Raw genomic sequence first — 25,742 nt, 5'->3', positions numbered from 1 at the left:
CATTTTAAATTAATTTTGCTATGCCCTTTTTTGAGGTTAGTATACTGTGCCTCTGTCTAACAGTGACACAGAAGTGATACCTGGGGTAAACCTACGATCTCCCATCCATTCATCAGGATTCCTCTTGAAGAGAGTCAATGAGGGACTCTGCCTAACCTGGACTGGGATTTTATTCCAGAGTGAAGGGAGCCCCTGGATTATGAATCTGTCCCTCCAGCATGTCCTATTTATTTCATTGCTGAGGTTCAAGTCTCTCAAGCGCATAGCTCGATGGGATTTGGATTTTCTGAGGTGCAGCATGTCCATTAATTTCGGGTTGGACATGGCTTTATACGTCAGGCACAGATCGCCTCTGAGCAGGCGGTATGCCACTGAGTAGAGCTGGAGTTTCTTTAACCGGGCAGCATATGACATCTATTTGAGCCCTTTGATCCTCTTGGTGAGGTACTTTTGGGGTCTTTCCAGTTGCTGCAGGTGTCTGGTAAGGTACATCCCAAAAGGGGCATTGTACTCAATTATGGGCCTGATGAGGGATGAGTAAAGAGGCATGATGACCTCCCCTGATCTAGATGCGAATCCCTTCATGATTAGGTGGGCTATATAAAATGTTTTTCTAATCACTTTGGCCACGTGGTTGTCAAATGAGAGATTGCTGTCAACTTGGGTCCCCAGGTCCCTAATTACTTCTTCTGTACTTAATGGATTACCACCTATGTGGTAATTTGTGGGCACTGTTTTTGCCAAAGGGGATGACTATACACTTTTTGGTGTTTAGCTTGAGGCCATGGCTCTGGCACCAGTTGTCTGTTTCTATGAGGCCCTTTTGGAGGATGCTTGTGTCGGCTGGAGAGTCTATTATGGCGCCCAGTTTGCAGTCATCTGCGAACTTGGTCAGCCACAGTCCTGCCATGTTGGCCTGTACCTCCGAGAAATATATACAGAACAAGAGCGGTCCCAGGACTGAGCCTTGTGGGATGCCACTTGTAACTGGTTTGGAGTCTGACATGGCTCCATCAATTCTAATCATGTGGGTTCTGTCCTTGAGCCAGTTTGCAACCCATCTAGTGATATAGGGGCTTATATTTAAGCTGGTGAGCTTATCTATAATGCCCGAGTGGGGTATTGTATCGAAGGCTTTTGCGAGGTCCATCATTTTTAATTATTTCCTCAAGTTGGTTGGATTGGTTGGATTTATATTTTAAATGATCAAATGATGGTACCTATATCAAAGAAGAAAAGAAGGAAAAAAGTTTTGAATTTCTTGAATAACATGGCTTTAAGCCATGGTGGTAGTAATTGCAAAGGTATGTTTATATATTAATGAGCTCAACAACATTCAGATGTTTTATTGGATAATTCAAAAGTATATGGTAGTGTAGCTGTTGTGTAGGCTGGAAGCTTTGTTTGTGTTTCTGGCAGCCATTTTCTGTTGATTGTCTTCATTATTATTGAGACTAACAAGGCCTCCTGATCTTCTGTAGTATGAGTGATTGGGTAATAGCAGGGGCTGAGTAGTAATCTGATCTTCCAACTCTTCCATTCTTACTTCTATATAAACCCTGTGTCTTGTAAAGATTCTGCTTGTATTGTCAGGCTCTGGATTGCATTGCATAAGTGGAAATTCCTTGATTCCAAGAGCAGGCTAAATTATTTCTTACACTTATTTCACTGAATTGCACTTCTGAAACGCTTATTGTGCTGTACAGTTGATCTACTATATTTTTGCACTGTTATAAAGCTTTTTTTGTTTCACTGCATTTATGTACTGTTTTAAACTGTTTTAACATTACTTAACTGTAAACTACTTTTTCGTACTGAGAGTTGTATTGTCTGAGAGTGCTCTATCCGAACTTTTCTGTGCATTTTTGTCTGTCAAAAGCATTCTCGAGTCTGCTCCTTGATCTGTTTAAAACTTTCATTTAGTGGCTACAGTTAGGAACTGTAATTTTTTTCCCCACTCACCCACCCTAGTGTTGTGTGTTCTTATACTTGGTGGCCTTGCAGTTGCCCGCCCATACTGTACATTTTATCTGAGACACTCCTCCCAGTCTAGTGTCATTAGTTCACTCAGTCTAATAGAGAACATTTGTGAAGGCCAACCCTCTCAGATTCTTAACGTTGAATTAACTTCTGTTCCAGCTTTCTCCATTTCCACTTTACTGGAAAAAAAAATTCTAAGTTTGCTTCCCTCCTTTCCTGTCGCAGGTCAGATGGATTTGCTGTGTTCAGGACTGTTTGAGAGCTCCTAAGCCCCCCCCCCCCCCCCCCCCACACACACACACACACACTTAACTGGGGTTAAACTATTCCTGGCACCATAAAGTCTGTTTTTCAAAATTTCCCTTGCAACTAGCCAGCTTTTTAGTTTTAGCACTCATCTGTTTCTTTGATGTCAGCAGTTCAGAACTCATTGTAAATAAGTTACAAATTACTACAGCACTCAACTTTCCTCACTTGTCTAGAGGAAAACAGTTTTTAGTACGTAATAAATAAGCACCTATTCAGGCATGTCTAAAGGTCATCTCCCGGTGTTTTCTCCTGTCTACCTGATAAATCTGGGTATCTTGGGACAATGCAGCAATTGCCTTATGTACACAGACAACCCTCTCCTCCTACCACCCAACACTACGACCTGAGAGAGATGCACTTATATAGCCAAACTGGAAGCAAAGCCCTCTTTACCAAAGACTGGCCTAGACAATCAAGAGGAGAAGTTAAACACTTGCACCGCACCACACTCATCGCATAGTCCCTCAAAACCTACACCACCAAAACACACATACAGAACCACAAAACACACACCTACATTCGCGGAGGCTCTGAGTACTAATCTGCCCAGAGACCTCCAAAGCAGAAATGCAAGCAACCTCCACCCCCCAACCCAACCCAAATGACACATAGCCCACATACTCAGTGTGCCACTCAACTACAGCCCATAAAGCATAACGTACCCAACACTCTAGTCATAGGTGACTCTATATAGTCAGGCACACTGATGTTCCACTCACCAGGCTAAACAAGGAAAAAGTTACTGTCAGCTGCCTGTCCGGTGCCAGGATCCGCCACATAACGCACGCACTGAGGTCACTCCACAACAAGTACAAATATGACTCTGTCATTGTCCATGTTGGTGTGAATGACCTGAGACGTACCTCCCTGGACTACATGAAAAGAGACATGGAGGAGCTCTCTGATCTTGTAGCCCAGGCCGGTATGACCCTAGCCCTGAGTAGCATCCTGCCATCACCCAGAATGACACCACAGTACAAGGACAAAATGATTGACTTTAACAATTGGCTAAGCTTCTGATGTCATTCTAAGGGAATCCAGTATCTGTCTGCCTGGGATGTCATGATTGACAGACCACGCTACTTTGCCAGAGATGGCCTGCACCTGTCTCCCTTGGGATTCCGGATACTGGCAAAGGCTCTTGCCACCCCTATAGTGCCTTTTTTAGGCAAGGTTCAAATGACAAATTCACCACCGTAACAGGTACAAGCAAGCAAAATCTGAGGGTAATGCACTCACTCGAGGCACTCCTTAAAATGGAGAACATTGACATCTGTGCAGTGACAGAGACCTGGTTCAAAGCTCCAGAGAGCACCCCTGCATTACCAGGCTATATTTCATACCACACCTTTCGGCCACCAAACCCGGACCGAAACACTAAAGGTGGAGGCATGTCCATATTCATTAAGGATATCCACACCTCCAAGCTAGTTGCTCAGCATAATACATCCAAGATTATCCAAGTTCAACTAACTCTGGGCAAAACCACAATCCAGATTGTAGCTTGCTACAGACCTCCCACCGTGCCCCAGGATTCCCACTCCTCTTTTCATGATACACTGGAAAATATTAAGGCACAACCCAACACTCTAATAATGGGTGATTTCAACTAGTTTACCATTAACTGGGAAAACTACTCCTGTACCAACTCTTTTGCTCAACGTTTTCTGGAAATAATTCCAACGCTTTGGATCAACTTATCCACACCCCCACCAGAGGTAGCAATATCCTAGACCTGGTCATCACCAACATGGGTGACAGGTGTTCCACACCAGAGGTCAGCTCCTCGTTGGTCAGATCCGACCACAGGCTAATCCCCCTAGACATCCACATCCCGCTCCCATCCCCCATTAGTAAAACATCCGAAAAAAATTTCTCCAAAGCCAACTTCACGCTTCTTAAGACAGAAGTGGCAAACTTCATGACACCCATGCAGATGGACAATAGAGGTACGACTGCTGAATCCTACACAAATGCACTTTATAAGCACTTACACGAGTGCATGGATCGTGCTATCCCTAACAGAACCAAGATGCTATCCTCCAAAAAAAGGAAGCCAATCTGGTGGTCTTCTGCCATAAACTCTACAACAGAAGAAAGAAACTGTTGCAAAAAAATGAGTAAAATCCCACGATTGGAGGAACTCCCTGGTCAGCCTCAGTAAGAAGCGGAGAGCCCTCATAAAATCCTCCAAAGCTAGTTATGAAAACAAAATTGCCACTGATTCTAAAGACAACCACAAAGTATTCTATAGCTATGTCAAAAATCTCAATGGCAACACTCAGATCTGCTCTGAGTTACAGCACAATGACACTAAATATACAGAACCAACTGTTATTGCCAACATCCTGGCAGGTTCAGTGCTAAATTTACCCCCCTCTCACCCCCTAAAGGGCCCATCTTTATACCGGAAGAATGCAGAGTTCCTGTAATCACGGCTGCACAGGTAAAAACTTAACTCTCCAAAGCCAAGAACACAGCATCCATGGAACCTGACAACATCCCAGGCCATCTTCTACATAAACTACAGAATGAACTGGCACCCCACTTAAGTACCATGTTCAATCATAGCCTCACCTCAGGCTTTGTGCCCATTGAATGGCGCACTGCGACAGTTATCCCACTCCACAAAGGGGGGGGGCCCACAACAGACCCCGGGAACTACCGCCCCATTAGCCTGACTAGCCTCGTCTGCAAGGCCATGGAACGTATCATCATGGAACTCATAAACAGACATTGGAGATCTCCAAACCCTGGACCCCACACAGTTTGGGTTTGTAAAAGGCAGATCATGTCTCATAAACCTGATAGACTTCTTTGAAGTAATCACCAAAGCCATAGATGAGGGTAAGGTGGTTCACACAGCCTATCTAGATCTCGCCAAGGCGTTCGACACCATCCCCCACTCTGGAATTATAGATAAACTCACTAAACTAGGTATAAATCCCCTATGTCACTAGATGGGTTGCCAACTGGCTTACTGAAAGAACCCACACTGAAAGTAGCAGACTCCAAATCAGACTTCAGACCAGTGACAATTGGAGTACCACAGGGTTCAGTCCTGGGTCCTCTCCTGTTTGGTATCTACTTCTCTGAAGTACAGGCTAACACAGAAAGTCTTTGGCTAACTAAATTCGCAAATGATTGCAAACTAGGAGTCGTAATTGAAACTCCTAATGATGTGGACATCCTACAAAAGGGCCTCACTGAGACAGATGCCTGGTGTCAGACATGGTCTCAAGCTCAATGCCAAAAAGTGGATTGTCATCCCCTTTGGTAAAAATTCTGTACACACGAACTACCACATAGGCGGTAGTCTACTTAACACTGAAAGTCTAATAAGAGACCTTGGGACACAGGTGGACAGTAGTCTCTCCTTTGATAATCACATCGCCAAAGTGGTCAGGAAATCCTTCTACGTGGCACACCTCATCACAAAAGGTTTCTCATCCAGAAAAAGAGGTCATTGTTCCCCTCTACTCATCACTTATTAGACCCATTATAAAGTACAATGCCCCTTTTGGTATGTACCTCACAAGACATCTACAACAACTGGAAAGGCCGCAAAAATACCTCACAGAGGATTACTGGCCTCAAACAGATGCCTTATGCAGACCGTCTCAAAAAACTCCAGCTTTACTCCTTTGCATATCGTCTACTCAGAGGTGATCTCTGCCTAACATACAAAGCTATGTCAAACCCAGAGCTGTTGGACATGCACCACTTAAAGAAATCCCAATCCCTCCGAGCTACACGCTCTAGGATCCTAAACCTTGTCACCACAATAAACAGAACATGCTGGAGGGATAGATTCCTGTCCCAGAGACTTCCCATACTCTGGAACAGACTACCTATCTATGTCAAACAGAGCTCCTCATTAGTACTCTTCAAGAAAAACCTTGATTGGATGGGTAATAGGAAATTCACCCCGGGGATCACTTCTGTGGTTCTGCTTGATAGGGGCACAGGAAAATAATTTTCTTAGGTGGCGAAAGCCAGTGTACATTTTTGGCTAGGCTTGTATAGGCCTTAGGGACAATAGCCTAGTACCTACCTATGAACCTATGCATATATAGGGATGTTTGGAATTTTAACGTTTGTCTGATGAAGTTTGTATGGAATAGATGAAAAACGCGGTGATTCGTTAAGCGTTTTGCCATTGATTTTAATGTATTCAAACTTTGCTTTTATAACGGTTGGATGTCTGGTGACTGGTTTTAACTCCTGCAGTGCATTTTTTGGAGTTATAAGAACACTGCCTTGAGCTACCAAGTACAACTACAAGCTCTGTTCCTGCCAGGAAAGCAGAATGTTGTGGAAGACAAACTAAGCAGAAATCTCATAGACCCTCATGAATGGAAACTGGAACCACGGATTTTCAACATGTTGACAAGCAAATGGGGGAGCCCAGACATAGATCTTTTTGCCTCACCCCAAAACTACCATTTGGACAAATTTTGCACAAGAACTCCTCACAAAAAAGCCTGGAAAATGGGTGCTCTGTCCTTCAGCTGGAAACATCTATCAGTCTTTTCCTTTCCCCCTCTGACTCTGCTCTCCAAAGTTCTACTAAAAGTGAAACAGGGCAAACCAAAAATGATTGATTGCTCCAGACTGGCCTTGCCAACACTGGTACCCACTCGCAGTGTGTCGCACATTTCCCTGTGGCACTGCCTCAGGCACCTTCCTTACTATCTCAGCAGGAGAACCAAATTCTGCACCCTCAGCTCCAAACATTGAATCTTGCAGCTTGGCTAATCACTTAAATTCACCCTTAGCATCCCTGTGATGGATGTCATTTTGGAGGCGAGAAGACCTAACACTAGAAAATCTTATGCTGACAAATGGAAAAGATTCTGTGCCTGGAATCATTCTCAAGGGATAAGCACAACAGTGCCCAATTTACCTCCGATTTTGCAGTACTTAACTGAGGTACTTCACAAGGGCCTGTCTTTCTCTTCCATAAAAATCCATGCCTCAGCCATTTCAGCTCATTACAACACAGACCCTCCGTCTTTTCTCATAATCTTCTAAAGCAGTATCTCACAGGGGGCAAAAACTTGAGACCACCCAGGAAAGCTCCAACCCCTGCCTCGGACCTTAACTTTGTATTGGAGAAACTCACTCTAACCCCTTTCGAGCCAGCTGCAACTGCAGACTTAAAATTTCTTTCCTGGAAAACAGCCTTCCTTTTAGCAATCACTTCAGCTAGAAGGATGTCTGAGTTACAGGTCCTTGTGGCAGTGGAGCCTTTCATCATCTTTCATGCAGACAGGGTGTCACTCAGGACCAATCCATCATTCATGCCCAAGGTGGTCCAGTGTGGTTCTTAATCAGTCCATTCATTTGCCAACTTTCTTTCCCAATCCACAGAACAAGAGAGAGCGGATTCTGCATTCATTGGATGTACACAGACAACTTAGATTCTACTTGGACAGGACTAAAACTTGAAGAAAATCTGAACTGCTGGTAGCATTTGCTGCGGGGGCAGAGGGGAAGGCTATTTCAAAACAAACAATTTCTAAATGGATAAGACATTGTATTCATTTCTGTTATAAGCACCATGGAAAACCTTTCCCCCAGTGGATCAGATCTCATTCCACTAGGGCTGCATCTACTTCAGCAGCCTTTCTCAGAGGTGTTCCTACCAAGGATGTTCTAGAAGCGGCTACCTGGAGTTCAGTTCTTACTTTCACCAAGCATTATCACTTACCAATTTTCTCTAAATCCAGAGTTGGCTTTGCCACTGCTGTCTTGCAGGACCTTGTAGCTGGTCTTAATACTGTTTAAATCCATCCTCCCAACCTTAGCTTTGGGAATCTACCCAAATGTAATGACTACAACAGTGAATCACGAACATAGTACACTTGTGTACACTTACTATAAATGTAGATGTTCGAGTGTATTCACTGCTGCAGTCCTGGTTACCCTCCCTCCAACCCCCTGTTTTTCTTTTACTATGCCTCCTCCTCTTCTTTTATTATGCTTAAAAGCCTTTTTGGTGTGTTTACTTTTGATTGGAGGTATATTTTTGTGTTTCTAATTATATTTATGTATACATATTTTGCTCCCCATTTGGTGGCACCTGACATCTGGGGCAAGAAAAACTGATGTAATGGCGTCGGCTGCATGTTTTATACCCCCTGAAGACATGACGTCATGGAAGAAGGGACAGCAATCGACGCAGGACCCAAGACTGTTAATCAGGCCGACTGAGGGCAACCTGCCAGCAGATTACCCAAATGTAATAACCAACAGTGAATACACTAGAACATCTACATTTATGGTAAGTGTACACAACTGTACTTTTTTTATCTTGACTGTAAGATTTCCGATTCAATCTTGTACAGTTTTCTCCAAGAGACTGTTTTTTTTGTTGGGTATTATGTAATTTCCATTGGTTCTTGTGATTTGTTTACAAAGTGGGGGATTAATGTAATTGGTTTCTATTTTTTTTTTTTTTTTTTTCTGTAGTCTACTATTGCAGGTTTAATATTGTGACATTGCTATTTTATGGCTTCTGTTCTACTGGAACATGTTGTAGCATACCAAAATGACATCCGTTTTTTTTTGTATTGGATACTTAGTCAGATTGCTGTAGGTCACGTTCTTAGACGTGAATGACTAGATGTTCATTAAATTACACTATAGTACTGAAAGCATTTGCATGAATCACTGTTAACCACTGTCACCTTGTGTAATAGTCATTAATAAAAAGTTTATATTTGGTGCATATATTGCCAAATGATATCCATTTTGTTTTCAGTTTTACACATTTTGTAAAACCATCTATCTACATAGAAATAGCAGAGTACAATTTGCAGCAACAGTTTATCTGCTGGGTGTGTAGAAAATGACATTGAAGGAGGGCAGAGTTGTCCATTTCATAGCCTTGTGTAGTAGTCTGTAATACATTTTTGTGAATTCTTTTATTCTTGCGTTCCTCATTTACTTAAGTTTATGGTCATAGGAGAGCCAGAGTCTGTCCTGCACTCAGTATGCGAGACAAAGGACCTAGTCCAGAACAAAACACTAGCCCCCGCACCGCAAGAGAGACGCATGCAAACAAACCTATAGGTAGTGCAGAAGAATGCAAACTCACTAAAGGTAATCTTAGACAAGTAGTAGGAAACTGGAGTACCCAGCAAAAGCCCACAACCAAGGAGAAGGATGCAGACTTCAGCTGGAAGGCAATCTAGGCATGAGAGAGGTTCTGACTGATGACAACACTAACCCCTATGCCATCCTAGAACTGTTCCTTTAATGAAGTAGTAGCACATTGTATTGTACTTTGGTGCAGCTGTTACATTCTTTTGTACGTTGTAAACTGGAATTTCATTTCCTGGACTTCATTAAGTAGACTATTTTTTTTTCTTTGTCACAGTTTATGCAATTAGAGAAGCTGCAACTAACAACTTAATGAAGCTGGTTGAAAAATTTGGTGCAGAATGGGCTCAGAACAATATTATTCCCAAAGTGCTGACAATGGCTAATGACCCAAACTACTTGCACCGAATGACTACACTCTTTTGTATTAATGTAAGTATTTGTTGATTTAAAGAAATCATTTCATCTCCCACTGTGATGTTTTGCATAGCAGTAACTTGGGAAAGTTCCTGAATAATACCTTCAAATCTGTCTTAGATGCACACCCTGTTGTTGCCTGTAGTCATATTCTCAATTTATGTATTCTGTAAAGTTTTTCAACAGTAACTGAAACAGATAAATGTCTGTTAGCATTTTCTACTCTCCGTGAAATGTTTGTTTAGCAGCATTACTGCCAACTTCATAGCTCTGTTACGACCTCTTTATGTTTAAGCTTATTGTGGAGAGCATTCATTTTATAGTCTAGAGTATGTGATAAGGGAAGGGAGGAGAGAAAAGTACTGTGAAGTCAGCCAAGCCAAAAAGATCATAGGGCAAATGTCCCTGAGCTACAGAGAGAGGCTGGAATCTCTCTCCCTTTGTTCAGTGTCTTACTGATTTTTTAGGGCAGCTCGCCATTAGAAACCAGATTGTCCTTGACCTCCTGTTCCTCTGCAAGTCCAGTATCTTCACCAATGCTAAAACCAGGGACTTGTATCTTCAGTAACACAAGTAAAAAAAAAAAAAAAAAAAATATGACTACATGTTTTGTAACTTAGACCCTCTAGAATGAACTCCAGTTGCAGTCCCTATGTGATAAAAATATTTCCCTATAAACTTGGCTTATTGCATGTACAGTTGAAAAACTCGTGGCAAGATAACATTTACTCCAGCTCTGCCTATCCTCGAGGATTGCAGTTAGCATTTCAGAATCTCATCTGGAACCATCGCAATTCTGGCATTCATTGGTTACTAGTTGGACACCATGAGGCAGCTAGCCCTAATTCCCCTGAATAATTTATCCAAAATAATTCAAGCTGTAGTAGAACTCTCACACCACCCAAAGCCTGATGCTGCTTCAGCTCTCAAGTTTCTAGGCCTTGTGGTGATCATCATTCAAACAATACCATAAACCAAACTATACATGAGTACTGTTGTGAACACTGAGTTAAGTGGTATCAAACAGCACAGCCCGTAACGGGACACACACAGCTTTCAAAGTCTTGGTTTGAAACACCTGTCTAGGTGGATAAAACGGGTAAGCCTCAGTTCAAGTACCCCTTTGCGGAGTCTATTCCAGTAGCTACTGTAACCTTGAATGTTATGTTGTCCCTATCTCGCTTTCATTCTTGCTGTTTGGGTTCGGAGCTGATCCTCTGCTCTGACTTGGCGATATACTATACTTCGAGAGCTTCTTACTGGCTAGAGGCTAGCCCCTATCCCAACATGCCTAGGGGTAGTTACCCAGATCTCATTTGCCGCTTGCAGCATCGAGATTGCTCGTACAGGCTCAGTCTAAGTGTGTTTTTTCTTTTTGACTAAATTTTAACTTTGGGTTAAAATAGTGTTAGTTTCTGGATATTATTGAGTTAGTGTTTTTTGATTAGATTAGCTCCCCTTCTAAACATATCCACTGCTGTCTTTGTTGTTTTTGTGGCCGTCATTTTTCTTTAGACCTTCCTTGTGAGCCTGTTTTAACTTAGAGGGTTCTTCTCCTTTTTAGCCCTGCATTTTATTTAAAGAGCTTTTTCTTCTCTCTCTCATCTCTACCTTTACAGGAGCATCCGTTTAAGTTAGAGGCTCTCCTCATTTGGGGGGGGGGGGGTTGCCGTTTTGCTTAGAGGCTGTCCTCCTTAAAAAAAAAAAAAAAAAAAAAAAAAAAAAGTTGCAGTTGTAGTTAGTGATAGTTCACTTGTATTGTTACTGATGATCTTCGTGTTTCACTGTTGCAGTCATCACATCACATTTGGGTTATCTGCCTGCAGGTAGCCTTTAGTCTGCCTGAATACCAGAGTCTTGGAATTTCTGTGTCGGATGCTGTCACTTCTTCCATGACAGTCAGATCGTCAGGGGTATAAAACATGCAGCCGATGCCATTACATCAGCTTTTCTTGCCGTGCAGTGTCTGAAGCAGAAGCAAGTGCCGGTCAGCCGCCTCCTGAAATTTTCGTTTTTCGAGTTTCGGACCAGAAGTCTTCTAAAAGATAAGTACCCCATTGGGGATCCTTTTTTCTTGCTCTAACCGATATCAGAAAAAGTTAATTGTCTGGAAAGCAAATACCTCAGATTTTCATCCGTACTGCATCACCTGTTTAGGCCCAGACCATGACGTTTCTCGCTGTTGGTTTTGTGCCTTTTAGTGCTCAAACTATTTGTTGGGCTATTTTTGTCACTAAATTCTTTCGCTCTCGTTCTCCGTATTCTGAAATGGCTTCGATAAGCCATCCGACTACCAATCTTCCGAAAACACGTAAGGATAAAGACAGACCGCATGGGTCCAAAACTGCCAACGAGGCTTCTATTGTCCACCGGTACTCAGTGAGGCACTTTTCGAGCCCCTGATACCCGCTTCTACAGATTTGCAGGCCTCTACTGAGACCCATTCGGAGTCCGGTATGCCGCGAGATGCTTCAACTATAGAACCTGCGGATGTCTCTACCTTGGATGGGTCTAGAGCCGCTGTGCAGGCACCGGCTTCTGAAGTGGTGTATTCAGGCCTTCCAATTTTCATATTAAACCGACTTAGTTTCAAATAAAAAATACTGAATTTCTCAGGCCCAGAGTTCTCACTATGCCTAGAAAACTGGCGACCAAAGCACATTCTCAGGCCCACGTGCCTCAAAAAACAAATGCTTAGAATGGTTGAAGATCTTATTTTAATTAGGGGAAGCCTGCCTTCCCCCTCAAAAAGACCAAGAACTGATTTTCCAGATCATGAGCCTGTTGACTCTGATCCTTCTGATTACCAGGAACACATACCCTTATCTACCTATGAGGATTCTGATGCAGAAAATTCCATTCCCTCTGCTTCCTCACCAGAAGATTTTTCCTTTGGTGAAACCCTGCATACCCTTAGAGAGCATTTCCACTGGGAGTGCCAGGACTACCCACAGTCCAAAAAGAGACTCGGGGAATTTTTAAACTTGCCTCAGCACAGGCCTCTAGCCATCCCTCTTGTTCTGGAAATTGTAGATGATGTCTTGGAATCCAGCCTTACCCCTGATACTTTGCCTCCAGCTCCCAGGAAACCTGACAGGTACTACAGAGTACCTGACTCCCACAAATTCCTCTTTAAGAATCCTACTGTGGGTCCAGAGACCATTTCCCAGGGACCTAAAGGCATTAAGGCTACAACAGCCAAAAACCCTTTCCCTTCAGACAGGGACTCTAGGGCTTTAGATAGATGGGGTAAGAAGGTACACACCTCTGCTACTCTTGCCATCAGGGCTTTAAATTGCCAGTTTCATATGTTAAAGTATCAGCAACATGTTATGGAGCCAATTAAACAGAAAATGATGTTGATTCCTGATTGTGCAGAACATAAAGATTTACAAGAGTTAATGCATTCTGCCAACCAAGTTGGAAAACCTACTTTGCAATGTGGTTTTGATGGCTTAGAAGCATCTTGCAGGGCTGCTGTCACTGGGTCTGTTCTTAGAAGGCATGCTTGGCTTAAGGAACAAATCTTGCCAGACCATGTCAAAGCAAAATTACTAGGTGCACCATTAAACCAAGAACGCTTGTTGGGCATTAAAGCAGAAGAGGTCCTCAAAAAGATGGAGGAAAAAGCTAAATCTGTACAAACTGTTAAAGATTTCCTACATGTACAACCACATAGATTCAGTAGGCATTGGCCTTCTAAAAACTGGTCCTTTCCAGTCCCTCCCAGACCTTCTCAGTCCAAACCCAGGGGCAGCAGACCACCAAGGTTAGAGTATCAGGGTATGCACAGATCTAAGCAATGGAGTGCTCCCACCACTAAAACAAGGAGTAGTAAGCCACCTTCCTATGGTAAAATCTCAGTGACTTATCCTTAACCCTTCGAAGACTTGCCCAAGTACTTGCACCCTTAGAAGGAAAATGCATGCAAATAAATGGGAATACACCACCCAGGACATATGGGTCTTTAACAGTGTATCTCAGAGATAGATTCTACTTCCACTTACTGCCAACCCCAAGCGGATGGCCAGACCTCCCCCCAAACCAGTGGGCAGAGGCCCAAAAGCAAATACTTTTTCTTCTCAGTATCAAGGCTATTCAGCCTGTCCCAACAGAACAAAGGGGACAAGGTTTTTACTCCAGACTGTTTCTGGTACCCAGAAGAGAAATCTCTTGGCGCCCTATCCTGGATCTGTCTATTCTCAACACCTTACTGATGGTTCCAAGGTTCAGAATGCTTACTCTCCAACAGCTGCTTCCTGTGCTAACCAAGGACTCCTAGCTAGCCACCCTAGACTTAAAAGAAGCTTATTTGCATGTCCCCATAAGGGAATCTTGCAGGAATTGTCAGTTTCAGAGCAGGCTCTATGCACTATCAGTTCTCTGCACGTCCCTTTGGCTTATCTACTGCGCCCAGGGTCTTCACAAAATGCTTAGCTCCAGCCCATTACATATTCCAGGCAGAGAAAAATTCATATTTACACATACTTGGATGAGTGCCTGATTCAGGCAGATAGTCGGGAATTTGCTACTACAGCATCTGACATTTGTCAAGAGACTTCTAACTTCACTGGGGTACACCATCAATGAAAAGAAATCACATCTGGTACCCAGCCAACAGATTGTATTCCTTGGAGCAAGCTTGAACACAACTTCCCAGATGACATTTCTCACTCCAGAAAAACAAATTTATTTGACAAACTACTTCAATCTACTGGCCACCAAAACCCAGCTATCTGCAAGAAAAATACTGCAAGCCCCTAGGGTTCATGGCCTCTGGCATTCTGCTAATTCCATATGCAAGACTACATATGAGGAAACTTCAGTGGTACTTAAAAAGTCTGTGGTTTCAACATTCTCAGGACCTGTAAACAATTATTCCCATCATTCCTTGCCTAAGGACAGAGTTCCTTTGGTGGGCAGAGGCTTGCTACCACAACAAGGGACTCTCTTTCACTCAACCCCCTGCCGCCCAAACCCTAACAGATGCATCAGACTATGCATGGGGTGGCTCACATGGCAGGACAGTGCATTCAAGGCAAATGGAGCCCAAAGCAAATGCACCTGCATATCAATCAAAAAGAAATGTTAGCTGTACAGAATGCTCTGACAGTCTTCAAATGCCTTATTCTTCCAAAGCAACTATTGATAAAGACAGACAACAAATGTGGTACATACGCAGGGGGGAACCCATTCCTACCCACTCTGCAGATTAGCCATGGCTCTGTAGAATACAGCCTTGAGCAATCAAGTGCACCTGCAAGCTCAATTCCTGCCAGGCAAACTAAATTCACTGGAAGATGACCAGCAGAAATCTAATGGACCCACACGAGTGGAAACTGGAACCCAAAATATTCATTCTTCTGATCCACAGGTGGGGGGGCACCAAAGGTGGACCTCTTTGCTTCCCCTCAGAACTGTCAAATATTGCACCAGACTTATCCACAGCCAATCATGGAAAGTGGATGCCCTGCCCTTCACATGGGAAAACCTCTCAATCTATGCCTTTCCCCCACTGCCCCTCCTCTCGAAGGTTCTACTAAAGATCAAACAGGACAAGCCAAGGACAATCCTGATTGCACAGGACTGGCCACGCCAGCACTTGTACCCACTTTTGCACAGTCTGACAGTAGTGCCACCATGGCACCTGCCTCAGACCCCTTTCCTGCTGTCCCAGCAGGAGGGCCAGATTTTGCATCCTCAGCTACAGACCCTGAACCTAGCAGCCTGGCTTATCCACTGAACCCATCACCAGCAACACTCAGTAAACAGGTGCTGGATGTCATCCTTGAGGCAAGGAGGCCTAGTACTAGAGAATCCTATTCGGAAAAGTGGAATTGATACTGTTCTTGGAGCCAGTCTCAGGGAATGGATACAACTGTGCCCAGCTTACCTCATATACTAGATTACTTAACATAAATGATCCACAAAGGCCTATCCTCCTCTTCTATTAAAATTCATGCCTCTGCCATCTCAGCTCATTATATTACTGAGCCCACCCCTCTTCTGTCATCCTCTGGTCAAACAGTTCCTGAGAGGAGCCAAAAATGTAAGACCCCCCCCCCCCCCCCAGAAGAGCTCCCACTCCAGCCTGGGACCTTAACTTTGTATTGGAAAAGCTCACACTTCCACCCTTTGAACCTGCTGCTACAGCAGAGTTAAAATTCCTCTCCTGGAAAACAGCTTTACTTCTAGCCATCACTTAAGAGTGTCTGAATTGCAGGCCCTTATGGCCGTGGAACCCTTCATTATCTTCCATGCAGACAGGGTTTCCCTCAGGACTAATCCATTTATGCCCAAGGTGATATTTAGTTTGGCTTTAAACCAGTCCATTCATTTGCCAACTTTTTTTCCCTAATCCTCAGAATAAAGGGTAAGAGATCCGGCACTCCCTGTTATGTGCACAGGCAGTTTAGGTTCTATCTGGGCAGGACTATACCTTTCAGAAAATCTGACCAGCTGCTAGTCAGCTTTGCTACAGGGCCAGAGGGCAAGGCCATTTCAAAGCAAACCGTTTGTAAATGGATAGCACATTGCATCCATTTCTGCAACAAACGTCATGGGAGACCTACCCCACAGGGGATCAAAACACATTCCACTAAGGCTACATCAATCTCTACAGCATTTCTCAGGGGAGTCCCTACCAGGGACATCCTGGAAGCTGCATCATGGAGCTTCTGTGCACACTTACACGAAGCATTACCACTTGCCTATCTTACCTAAATCCAGCGCTGGATTTGCCACAGCAGTCTGACAGGGCCTGCTTGCCAGCCCCAATGGTTCTTGACGGTCTCTACCCATCCTCAGCTTTGGGAATCAACCCAAATGTGATGACTGCAACAGTGAAACACTAGGAACATAGTACAGTCGTGTATACTTAACCACAAATGTAGATGTTCGAGTGTATTCACTGTTGCAGTCCTGGTTACCCTCCCTCCAAGCCCTCTTACTACTTTTGGCTTTATCTCTACCCTCCTTTACTATGCTCAAAAGCTTTTTGGTGTATTTGCTTTTTTGTTGGAGGTATAACCTTGTATATTTATAGATTTAATTGCTTCCCATTAAGGGGCACCTGACATCTGGGGCAAGAAAAACTGATGTAATGGCATTGGCTACATGTTTTATACCCCTGACATCACAGAAGAGGGGACAGCAACCGATGCAGGACCCAAGACTTTGTTAATCAGGCCGACTGAGGGCTACTGCAAGCAGATAACCCAAATGTGATGACTGCAACAGTGAATACACTCAAACATCTACATTTATGGTAAGTGTACACAACTGTACTCCTCCCCCCCCCCCTTCAGTTCATAGAGCCGGCTTTTGCGAAAGTGCACTTTCGATCTAGTTCACTTTCGCTTTAATGGGTTTTGATGTTGCTTGATCAAGATTGTGAGATTTCAATCCAGCAACATAGACTCGTTCAAAGACATATCATTGCACCATGACTCCCTTTCCATCTATCCTAGGAAGCCCGATAGCTTTTATAGGGTGCTATAATCTCACAAGAACCTTTTATATACAACACAGTGGTGGTGGATCCAGAAGTGTTGTCTACAGAATCTTTCAAGGGAGCTACCTGGGTATGCTTCCAACTACTTAACAGATTTGGTAAGAACCTATACTTCAACCACCTAGGCCATGAGGGTAGTCTACTGCCTGTTTCACATGCTCAAGTACCTGAATTCGTTACAAGAACAAATTAAAACTAATGCAGAGGGGGGTCCAAGACTTGGAGCGTTCAGTGGTGTATCCAAGACATTTGCAATGTCATGTCTAGGTTTCCAGACAATCCCTGAAATGTGGCTTTGGTGTTTTAGATGCATCATACCGCATGGCTGCCATGAGACAACCTGGCTGTGAACTTCTCTCTCAGAGCAGGTGAAAGATAATCTCCTTTATGTCCAGCCTGACAAGGTCCTTTTCAGACCCCGAAGTGAACAATTTTTTGACAAACTGGATACGAAAGAGAAACTGATGAAATCTGTCAGAATGTTACATGTATCCAACTCCCAGATATAGCAGGAACTACCCTTTCAAATCTTGTGCCTTACTGTTTAATTATGAGAAAACTAGACAGACAAAGAAGTCCAGATTGCAGAAAAAGTAGCAAACCAAACAGCATTCCAGACCGGGGGGGTGGGGGTGGGGGTCAAGGATCCTGCCCCACCTAGGGAACAGCTGCGATTATCACCAGCACCTCCCACCCTCTCCACTCAAATTTCAGCCCAGCCCTACTCTGCCTTCACATAGCAGGAAGACCATCTTCCTGTCATCATTGAGAAGATTTAACCCAGGAGAAATGGCTATTACAGATCATAAGGGAAGATTATGCCATCCAGTTTTGGGAAAAATCTTTCTAGGCATGCACCCCCCCCCCAAAAAAAATAATTCTGCATCCCATTCTGAAGCACCTGATATTGCAAGGCTCAATTCAAAGAATACCCACAAAAGACGAGGGTTGTACTCTCCTGTCTGTTCTTTAGCCCTCTCAAGACTAAAACATTTCTACAGATTCCAAAATTCAGGATATTAACCCTACAAACGTTATTTCCCCTTATTTTACAAGGGACATGAATGGTGACTCCGGATTTGAAGGGTGCCTACTTTAATTTTACTGTAACTCAGGAACACAGGAAATAACTATGCTTTTAGAGAAGGGGGTTTCATTATCAGTGTTCTGCTTTACCTTTTTGCTTATGTTCTGTTCCAAGAGTCTTCACCAAATGTCTTGCACCAGACATGTCCTTTTGTAGGACACAAAATCTGTACTTAACCTGGCAGCTGTCTGATTCAGACAGTGTCCCCTATTACTCCAGACAGCTGTGCAAGGTCCAGACATAGCTAAAGAGGTTCTGCTTTACAACCCAACAGACAGGGTCATGGTGAGCAGATGCCTTGTCCATGTGGACTGACCTCTTCCTACATGCCTTTTCAGGGCTCCTTATTCCCAGGGTACATCTCAAGTTAGGGTCATTCAGGCCCAAAATGTTTCTAATTGCTTGGAAGGGCACCCCCCCCCCAAAAAAAAAATGCCCTCTTCCACAAATTCTGTCAGACCTGCAGCAACAAGGCAGAATAGAGCCTGTCCCCACAGGACAAGAAGGAAAGGGATTCTACTCCAGTCTGTTCCTGGTCGTTCGAAAGGAACGGGCCCTGGAGACTCATTTTGGATCTCTCCTTCCTAAACCTTTACCTGCAGGTACCCTCCTTCAAAATGCTGTCACTTCCCACTCTCTCACCCTCAAATGCTTTCATCGTCACCTTTGACCTCAAAGATGCTTACCTGCACATTCCCATCAGGGCCTCACACAGACGTTTCCTGCTTTTCTCTGGCCCATCATCGAACTTCCAATTTACGGCCTTGCCCTTTGGTTTATCCACTGCCCCAAGAGTGTTTACAAAGTGCCTAGCTCCAGCCGTTGCATTCTGCACGATCCAAGGAATCCAGATTTACCCATATCTGGACATCCTTATCCTAGCACAGTCCGAAGATTCCCTCTTAAGACATCTACACTATGTCCCTTCTTGAGGTTTGGGGTGAACCTAGACTTTGTAGAAGTTCTCCCTGAACCCAGACAAGGACAAGATATTCCTAGGTTGCAGAATCAATACAAAACAAACGAAAGCGTTTCTCCCACAGTACAAGGTTCTCTCTCTAACTTCCCACTTCCAGGAAGTCTTGCTCTCCCAGACATCACTGCAAGGCAGTTCTTTGACTCATGGGATTGTTAGCAGCAACCATTCCCATGATACCATTGGCCAGAGTGCATATACGAAAACTGCAGTGGTACCTCGAAAATGTCTGGTCACTACACCAGAGTCACTTGGAACAAGTTATCCCCCTTCTTCCCTGTTTAAAGAAGGACATCATTTGGTGGATGCAACAAGTACAACTAAACCTGGGGCTTCCACTGCAGCCCCCTCAACCCACACAAATATTACATACATATGGCTCAGGTTGGGGAGCCACCTTGCACTCAGTGCCCAGTGGCATTCTCCCATGAAACCACATCAATGTAAAGGAGATGACGGCAGTTCTTTTTAGCTCTGCAGACCTTCATACCCCTACTGCTACCAGGTCTTCTGATGGTGACTGACAATACCACTGTAATGTGGTACATCAACAAACAAGGAGGTACCAAGGCATACCAATTGTGCAGGCTAGCCCTACTAATTTGGGACCTAGTATCCAAGCACAACCTATCCCTGCAGGCCAGCTACATCCCTTCGCAGGGCAACAAGCAAGCAGACCTCATGATCAGAATATCCTCTCCACAACACAAATGGATGCTGGACAGGATGGTCTTTCTAGACATAGTCCACCGGTGGGGCACTCCACAAATAGACCTTTTTGCCTCCCCCCAGAACAGGCAGCTGCAGACCTTCTGTATAAAGACTTACTCCCCCCAAGCCTGGAGAGTAGACTCCTTCAGTTTCACCTGGGAGGGGAAGTTCCATTACGCCCCCCCCCCCCCTCCCTCTGATTCAGAAAGTCCTTCTGAAAATCGAAGAACAAACCAAAGATCTTTAGTGGCTCCCTACTGGCCAAGGCAGCACTGATTCCTCGTTCTACACAATGTAGCCAGGGGCAATCACTGCAAGGTACCCCATAAGGTGGACCTTCTGACACAATACAAAGGAACTCTCCTACACCCACACTTGAAAATGCTATCCCTGACTCAGTGGGTGATAAATTACTAACCCCATTCAGACACCACTATTCGGAGGACATGCTATCAGTCCTGAAGGAGGCCAGGAAACCCACTACTAGGAAATCATACCTTGCTAAATGGAAAAGATACTCAGTGGTGTCTGGGACAGGAAAGGGGACTCTTACGAGGCTGACATCCCCCTAGTCCTTTTATATATGTGTCAACTTATAAAGGGTGGGCTTTCCTATTCATCAGTGAAAGTGCACCTCTCCACGTTATCTGCCTGTTTACCTCAAGAGCCTCCCTTGTTAACCAGGCTACATGTGAACCTTTTCCTTAAAGGGGTCTTAACACATCAGACCACCTAAGAAGCCTATCCCTCCTCCATGGGATCCGAACTTCATCCTGGAAAAACTCACCCAGCTCCCCTTCAAACCGGCTAATACAGCCAATCTACAGTTTTGTACTTGGAAAACAGTACTGTTAGTGGCTATTACCTCTGCCAGAAGGGTTTCCGAGCTGCAAGCCTTAATGGCATGCTCGCCTTACACAGTCTTTCATAGGGACCAAGTCGCACTGAGGACTAACTCCTCCATACCCAAGGTAGTCAATGACTTATCTCTAAATCAAGCCATTCACCTACCCAATTTTTTCCCCTCTCCCATCAACCAGGGAGAGGATACTCCACTCCCTAGATGTCCACAATTAACTGAGATTTTACCTCGACAAGACTAAAGATGACAGGAAATCCAAACAACTCGTAGGTAAGTATTAGGCTATCTGCCCAAGGGCATATGTAAGCCTAGCCAGAATGTTTGCTTTCGCCACCCCCTTAGATTAGTTCCCTGTGCCTCTGTCCAGCAGAGCCACTGCAGTGATCCCCGGGGAAAATTTTCTGTTTCCCATCTACTTGTCAAGGTTTCTCGAGTGTTAGTGAGGGGCTCTGCCTAATGTAGATTGGAATCCTGTCCCAAAGCATGGGGAGTCTCTGGGACAGGAATCTATCCCTCCAGCAAGTCCTATTTATCGTTAATGGTGAGGTTTAGATGCGTAGAGCATGTGGCTCTTGGGGATTTTGTTTTTTAGGTGGAGCATGTCCGTCAATTCTGGGTTGGACATGGCCTTGTATGTCAGGAGTAGGCGGTATGCAACCGAGTACAGCTGGAGTTTCTTCAGTAGGGCTGCATAAGGCATCTGTTTGAGGCCAGTAATCCTCTTGGTGAGGTACTTCTGTGGTCTTTCCTGCTGTTGCAAGTGTCTTGCAAGGTACATCCCAAATGGGACATTGTACTCTATGATGGGTCTAATGAGTGAAGAGTAGAGGGCACAGTAACCTCTTTTATTCAAGATGTGAACTCTTTTGTGATTAGGTGGGCCACACAGGATTTTCTAACCACCTTGGCAATATGATTATCAAAGGAAAGATTACTATCTACTTGGGTCCCCAGATCCCTTATTTCATTTTCTGTATTTAGGGGACTACCACGTATGTGGTAGTTCGCGGTCACTTTGTTTTTTCCAATGGGGATGACTATGCACTTTTTGGCATTTAGCTTGAGGCCATGATTTTGACACCAGGTATCTGTCTCAGTGAGACCCTTCTGGAGGATGTCGATCAGCCAGAGTCAATTATGGCCCCCAGTTTGCAGTCGTCTGCGAACTTGGTCAGCCATAGTCCTCCTGTGCTTGCCTGTACCTCTGAGAAGTATATACCAAACAGGAGGGGTCCCAGGACTGAGCTCTGGGAGACTCCACTTGTAACCGGTTTATAGTCTGATCTAGAGCCTGCAACTCTCAACATGTGGGTTCTATCCGTGAGCCAATTGGCCACCCATCTTGTGACGTAGGGGTTTATGGTGAGCCAATTGGCTGCCCATCTTGTGACGTAGGGGTTTATGTTCAGTCTGGTAAGCTTGTCTATAATACCAGAATGGGGAATGGTGTCGAAAGCCTTTGCAAGGTCTAGGTAGGCTGTGTGGACCTCTCTTCCCTCGTCTAAAGCCATTTTCTTCAGTCTGTCTTGGCGTGCGGTGCCCGAAGCAAAAGCAGCTCGCAAGTGCCGGTTGGCCGACTCCTGAGATTTTCAAATTCGAATTTCCGAACCAAAGTCTTCAGTAAAGCTAAGTACCCCGTTGGGGAAACTTTTTCTTGCCTCAGACCGATGTCAGTAAAAGTTAATAATTGCATTTCTTGTGGGAAGCAAATACCTCATAAGGATTTTCATTCTTACTGTATTCCATGCCTAGGCTCAGACCACAACGTCACTAGTTGTCGGTTTTATGTTAGATTTAACAAGCGCACTATTAAACGTCGGTTTGATTTTGCTCACCATTATTTTGGCCGAAGGTTCAATTATACCATGCCGTAGGAACAACCGACAACCGGAATACACACAAAAAACGCAAAGACAAGGACAGGCATCCGAGGTCCAAAACTAACAAAGCCTCTTCTAGGCCAGTTGCCGGTTCTCAGTGAGGCGCATTCGCAGCCCCTGACACCCGCTACCTCAGAGCCACAGACTGCCTCCGACTCCCACGTGGAGATTTCTAGGCCTCTGGAAACTCAAGGTATTGGGCCTACGGAAATTAACCCCTCAGACTGGTCCGGAGCCGCTGAGCAGGCATCGGCTTCTGAAGGTGATTTCAGACCTTCACAGCTTACCATCAAAACAACATCCAAGTCTGAAACTCCATTAAAGACAAACAAGTGCAGCATTCACCTGGACAGGCCTCCATGCCTAAAAAACAGATGCTCAAAATGGCCGAAGACCTAATTACTCTGATCAGGGGTTCCTATCCCCCTCCTGATAAAAGGCCTAGGCAAGATGCAGACTGATTCCTCTGACCAGGTTTCCATTTCTTCTGATTCCTCTTCAGACCAGGGATACTCTCTACCCCCCTATGAGGACTCTGATGCTGAAGAATCTATCCCTTCAGCCTCTCCTCCTGAGGATTACTCTTTTGGGGAAACTTTACATACCATGAGGGAGCATTTCCATTGGGAGAGCCAGGATTATTCAGAATCCAAGAAAAGGCTCAGATTTTCTTTTATTGCCTCAGCACAGGCCCCTTGCTATTCCGCCTGTGTTAGATATTGTGGATGATGTGTTCTCTGAATCCAGTTTAACCCCTGATTCTTTGCCCCCAGCACCAGTCAAGCCAGACAGGTACTACAGAGTCCCTGACTCACAAATTTATTTATAAAAACCCTGCTTCTGACCCAGAAACTATTTCCCAGGGTCCCAAAGGGGTAAAGGCTTCCACTGCTAAAAATCCAGTTCCCTCTGACAGGGATTCTAGAGCATTAGCTAGATGGGGAAAGAAAGTTTACACTTCTGCAAGTTTAGCAGCAAGGGCTTTAAATTGCCAGTTCCACATGCTTAAATACCAACAATATTTAGTATCTCTGTTAAAACAGAAAATGCTTACAAGCTCAAAGTCCTGACTATAAGGAAATGCAGGATTTATTGCATCCAGCTGAACAAGTGGGAAAACATACTCTGCAATGTGGTTTTGATTCATTAGAGGCTTCTTGTAGAGCCGCAGTTACAGGATCTGTGATTCGAAGGCATGCTTGGGTAAAAGAACAAAGTTTACCTGATCATGGTAAGGCAAAATTATTGGATGCTCCTTTACAGCATGATATCTTGTTTGGTGTTAAGGCAGAAGAGGTATTAAAGAAAATGGAGGATAAGGCAAAATCTATGCAAACAGTGAAGGATTTCTTACAGGTACAGCCACCTCGATTTAGCAGCAATTGGCCTTCTAAAAATTGGTCCTTTCCAGTGTCAGACAGACCACAAAGAGGCAGATACAGATGCCCAAGAGGCAGATCTCAACCCCAAGGCTCTTACAGACCACGACAGTGGGGTGCTTCTACCCCAAAAAAAGGAGAAGCTTCTACCCCAAAAGGAGAAGACCAGTCACAACCTTACAGGAAACAGTCCCAATGACGTCTCCCTTCACATGCCAAGCACTTACCTTTTGGCAGCTCCCTTAGGGGGGAAAAATAGCTCTTTTTTCACAAAATTGGCATATAATCACCCAAGAAAAATGGGTTCTGGATATTGTCTCAATGTTACAGGTTCCACTTTCACACTCTACCAAGGCCAAAAGGAATGCCAGACCTGCCACAAAATCAATGGCAGAGGCACAAAAACAAATTACAGCCCTCCTGGACATGAGAGCTATTCAAAAAGTGACACAGCAGGAACAAGGACAAGGATTTTACTCAAGACTTTTCTTGGTCCACAGAAAGGACAAAGCCTGGAGACCCATACTGGACCAATCTACTCTAAATACTTACCCTGGATGTTCTGAAATTTAAAATGTTGACACTACAGCAACTTCTTCCCATGCTGGGCAAGAAGGCTTGGCTTGTTACTTTGGACCTCAGAGGCATACCTGCATGTCCCAATTAGACAAAATTGCAGAAGATACCGCAGATTCATAGCTGGCACAATGCATTACCAATTCTCTGCACTGCCCTTTGGCTTATCTACTGCGCCCAGGGTCTTTATGCCTGGCACCAGTAATTGCATTTTGCAGACAAAAAGGAATTCAGATATATCCCTACTTGGACGACTGTCTTATTCAAGCAGAGAGCAAGGGCATTCTTCTGAAGCATATGGCATTTGTAAAAAGATTACTAATTTGCCTAGGGTACACAGTAAACGAAAATAAGTCAAAACTAGTGCCCCTCACAAGAGATAATATTCCTGGGTGCCAGCTTAAATGCAACGGCCCAGATGGCTTATCTCACGCCAGACAAAGACAACTGACTCAGTACTTTCAATTGATGGCATCAAAAACCCAACTCCCTGCAAGAAAAATTCTGCAGGCATTGGGGTTCATGGCGTCTTGCATACTACTAAGACCATATGCCAGACTGCATATGAGGAAATTACAGTGGTACCTAAAAAGTGTTTGGACTCAACACTGTCACAGTTTGGAAACAGTAATACCACTTATTCCCTGCCTACAACAGGAGTTTCGATGGGCACAGGCATGTCACCACAACAAGGGACAGCCTTTCACTTTACCCACAGCCAGGCAGACACTAACAGATGCTTTGGATTACGCCTGGGGAGCACACATGGAAGGAAAATGTATTCAGGGCAAGTGGGTCACAGACCAAAAGCATCTTCACATCAATCAAAAAGAGATGCTAGCTGTACAAAATGCCCTAACTGCTTTCAAGGACCTTCTGCATCCAGGACAACTGTTAACAAAAGACGGACAACAACACGGTTATGTGGTACATAAACAAGCAGGG

At 44.3% G+C, this 25,742-nt stretch overlaps 1 protein-coding gene across 1 annotated transcript in view; it reads left to right on the top strand.

Annotated features, from left to right (window-relative positions):
• Positions 1-25,742, top strand: part of PPP2R1B (protein phosphatase 2 scaffold subunit Abeta) — a 1,373,270-nt gene that overhangs the window by 1,164,500 nt on the left and 183,028 nt on the right. The window contains exon 12 of the mRNA XM_044080997.1: positions 9,674-9,828. Coding sequence (XP_043936932.1) covers positions 9,674-9,828 — 155 coding nt within the window. The remainder of the gene's footprint in view (positions 1-9,673; positions 9,829-25,742) is intronic.

The sequence above is a fragment of the Protopterus annectens genome, chromosome 8.part0, assembly GCF_019279795.1.
Source record: "Protopterus annectens isolate FY-2018-M chromosome 8.part0, PAN1.0, whole genome shotgun sequence".
In the NCBI taxonomy this organism is placed as follows: domain Eukaryota; kingdom Metazoa; phylum Chordata; order Ceratodontiformes; family Protopteridae; genus Protopterus; species Protopterus annectens.
This window is presented reverse-complemented; position numbering and strand designations above follow the sequence as displayed.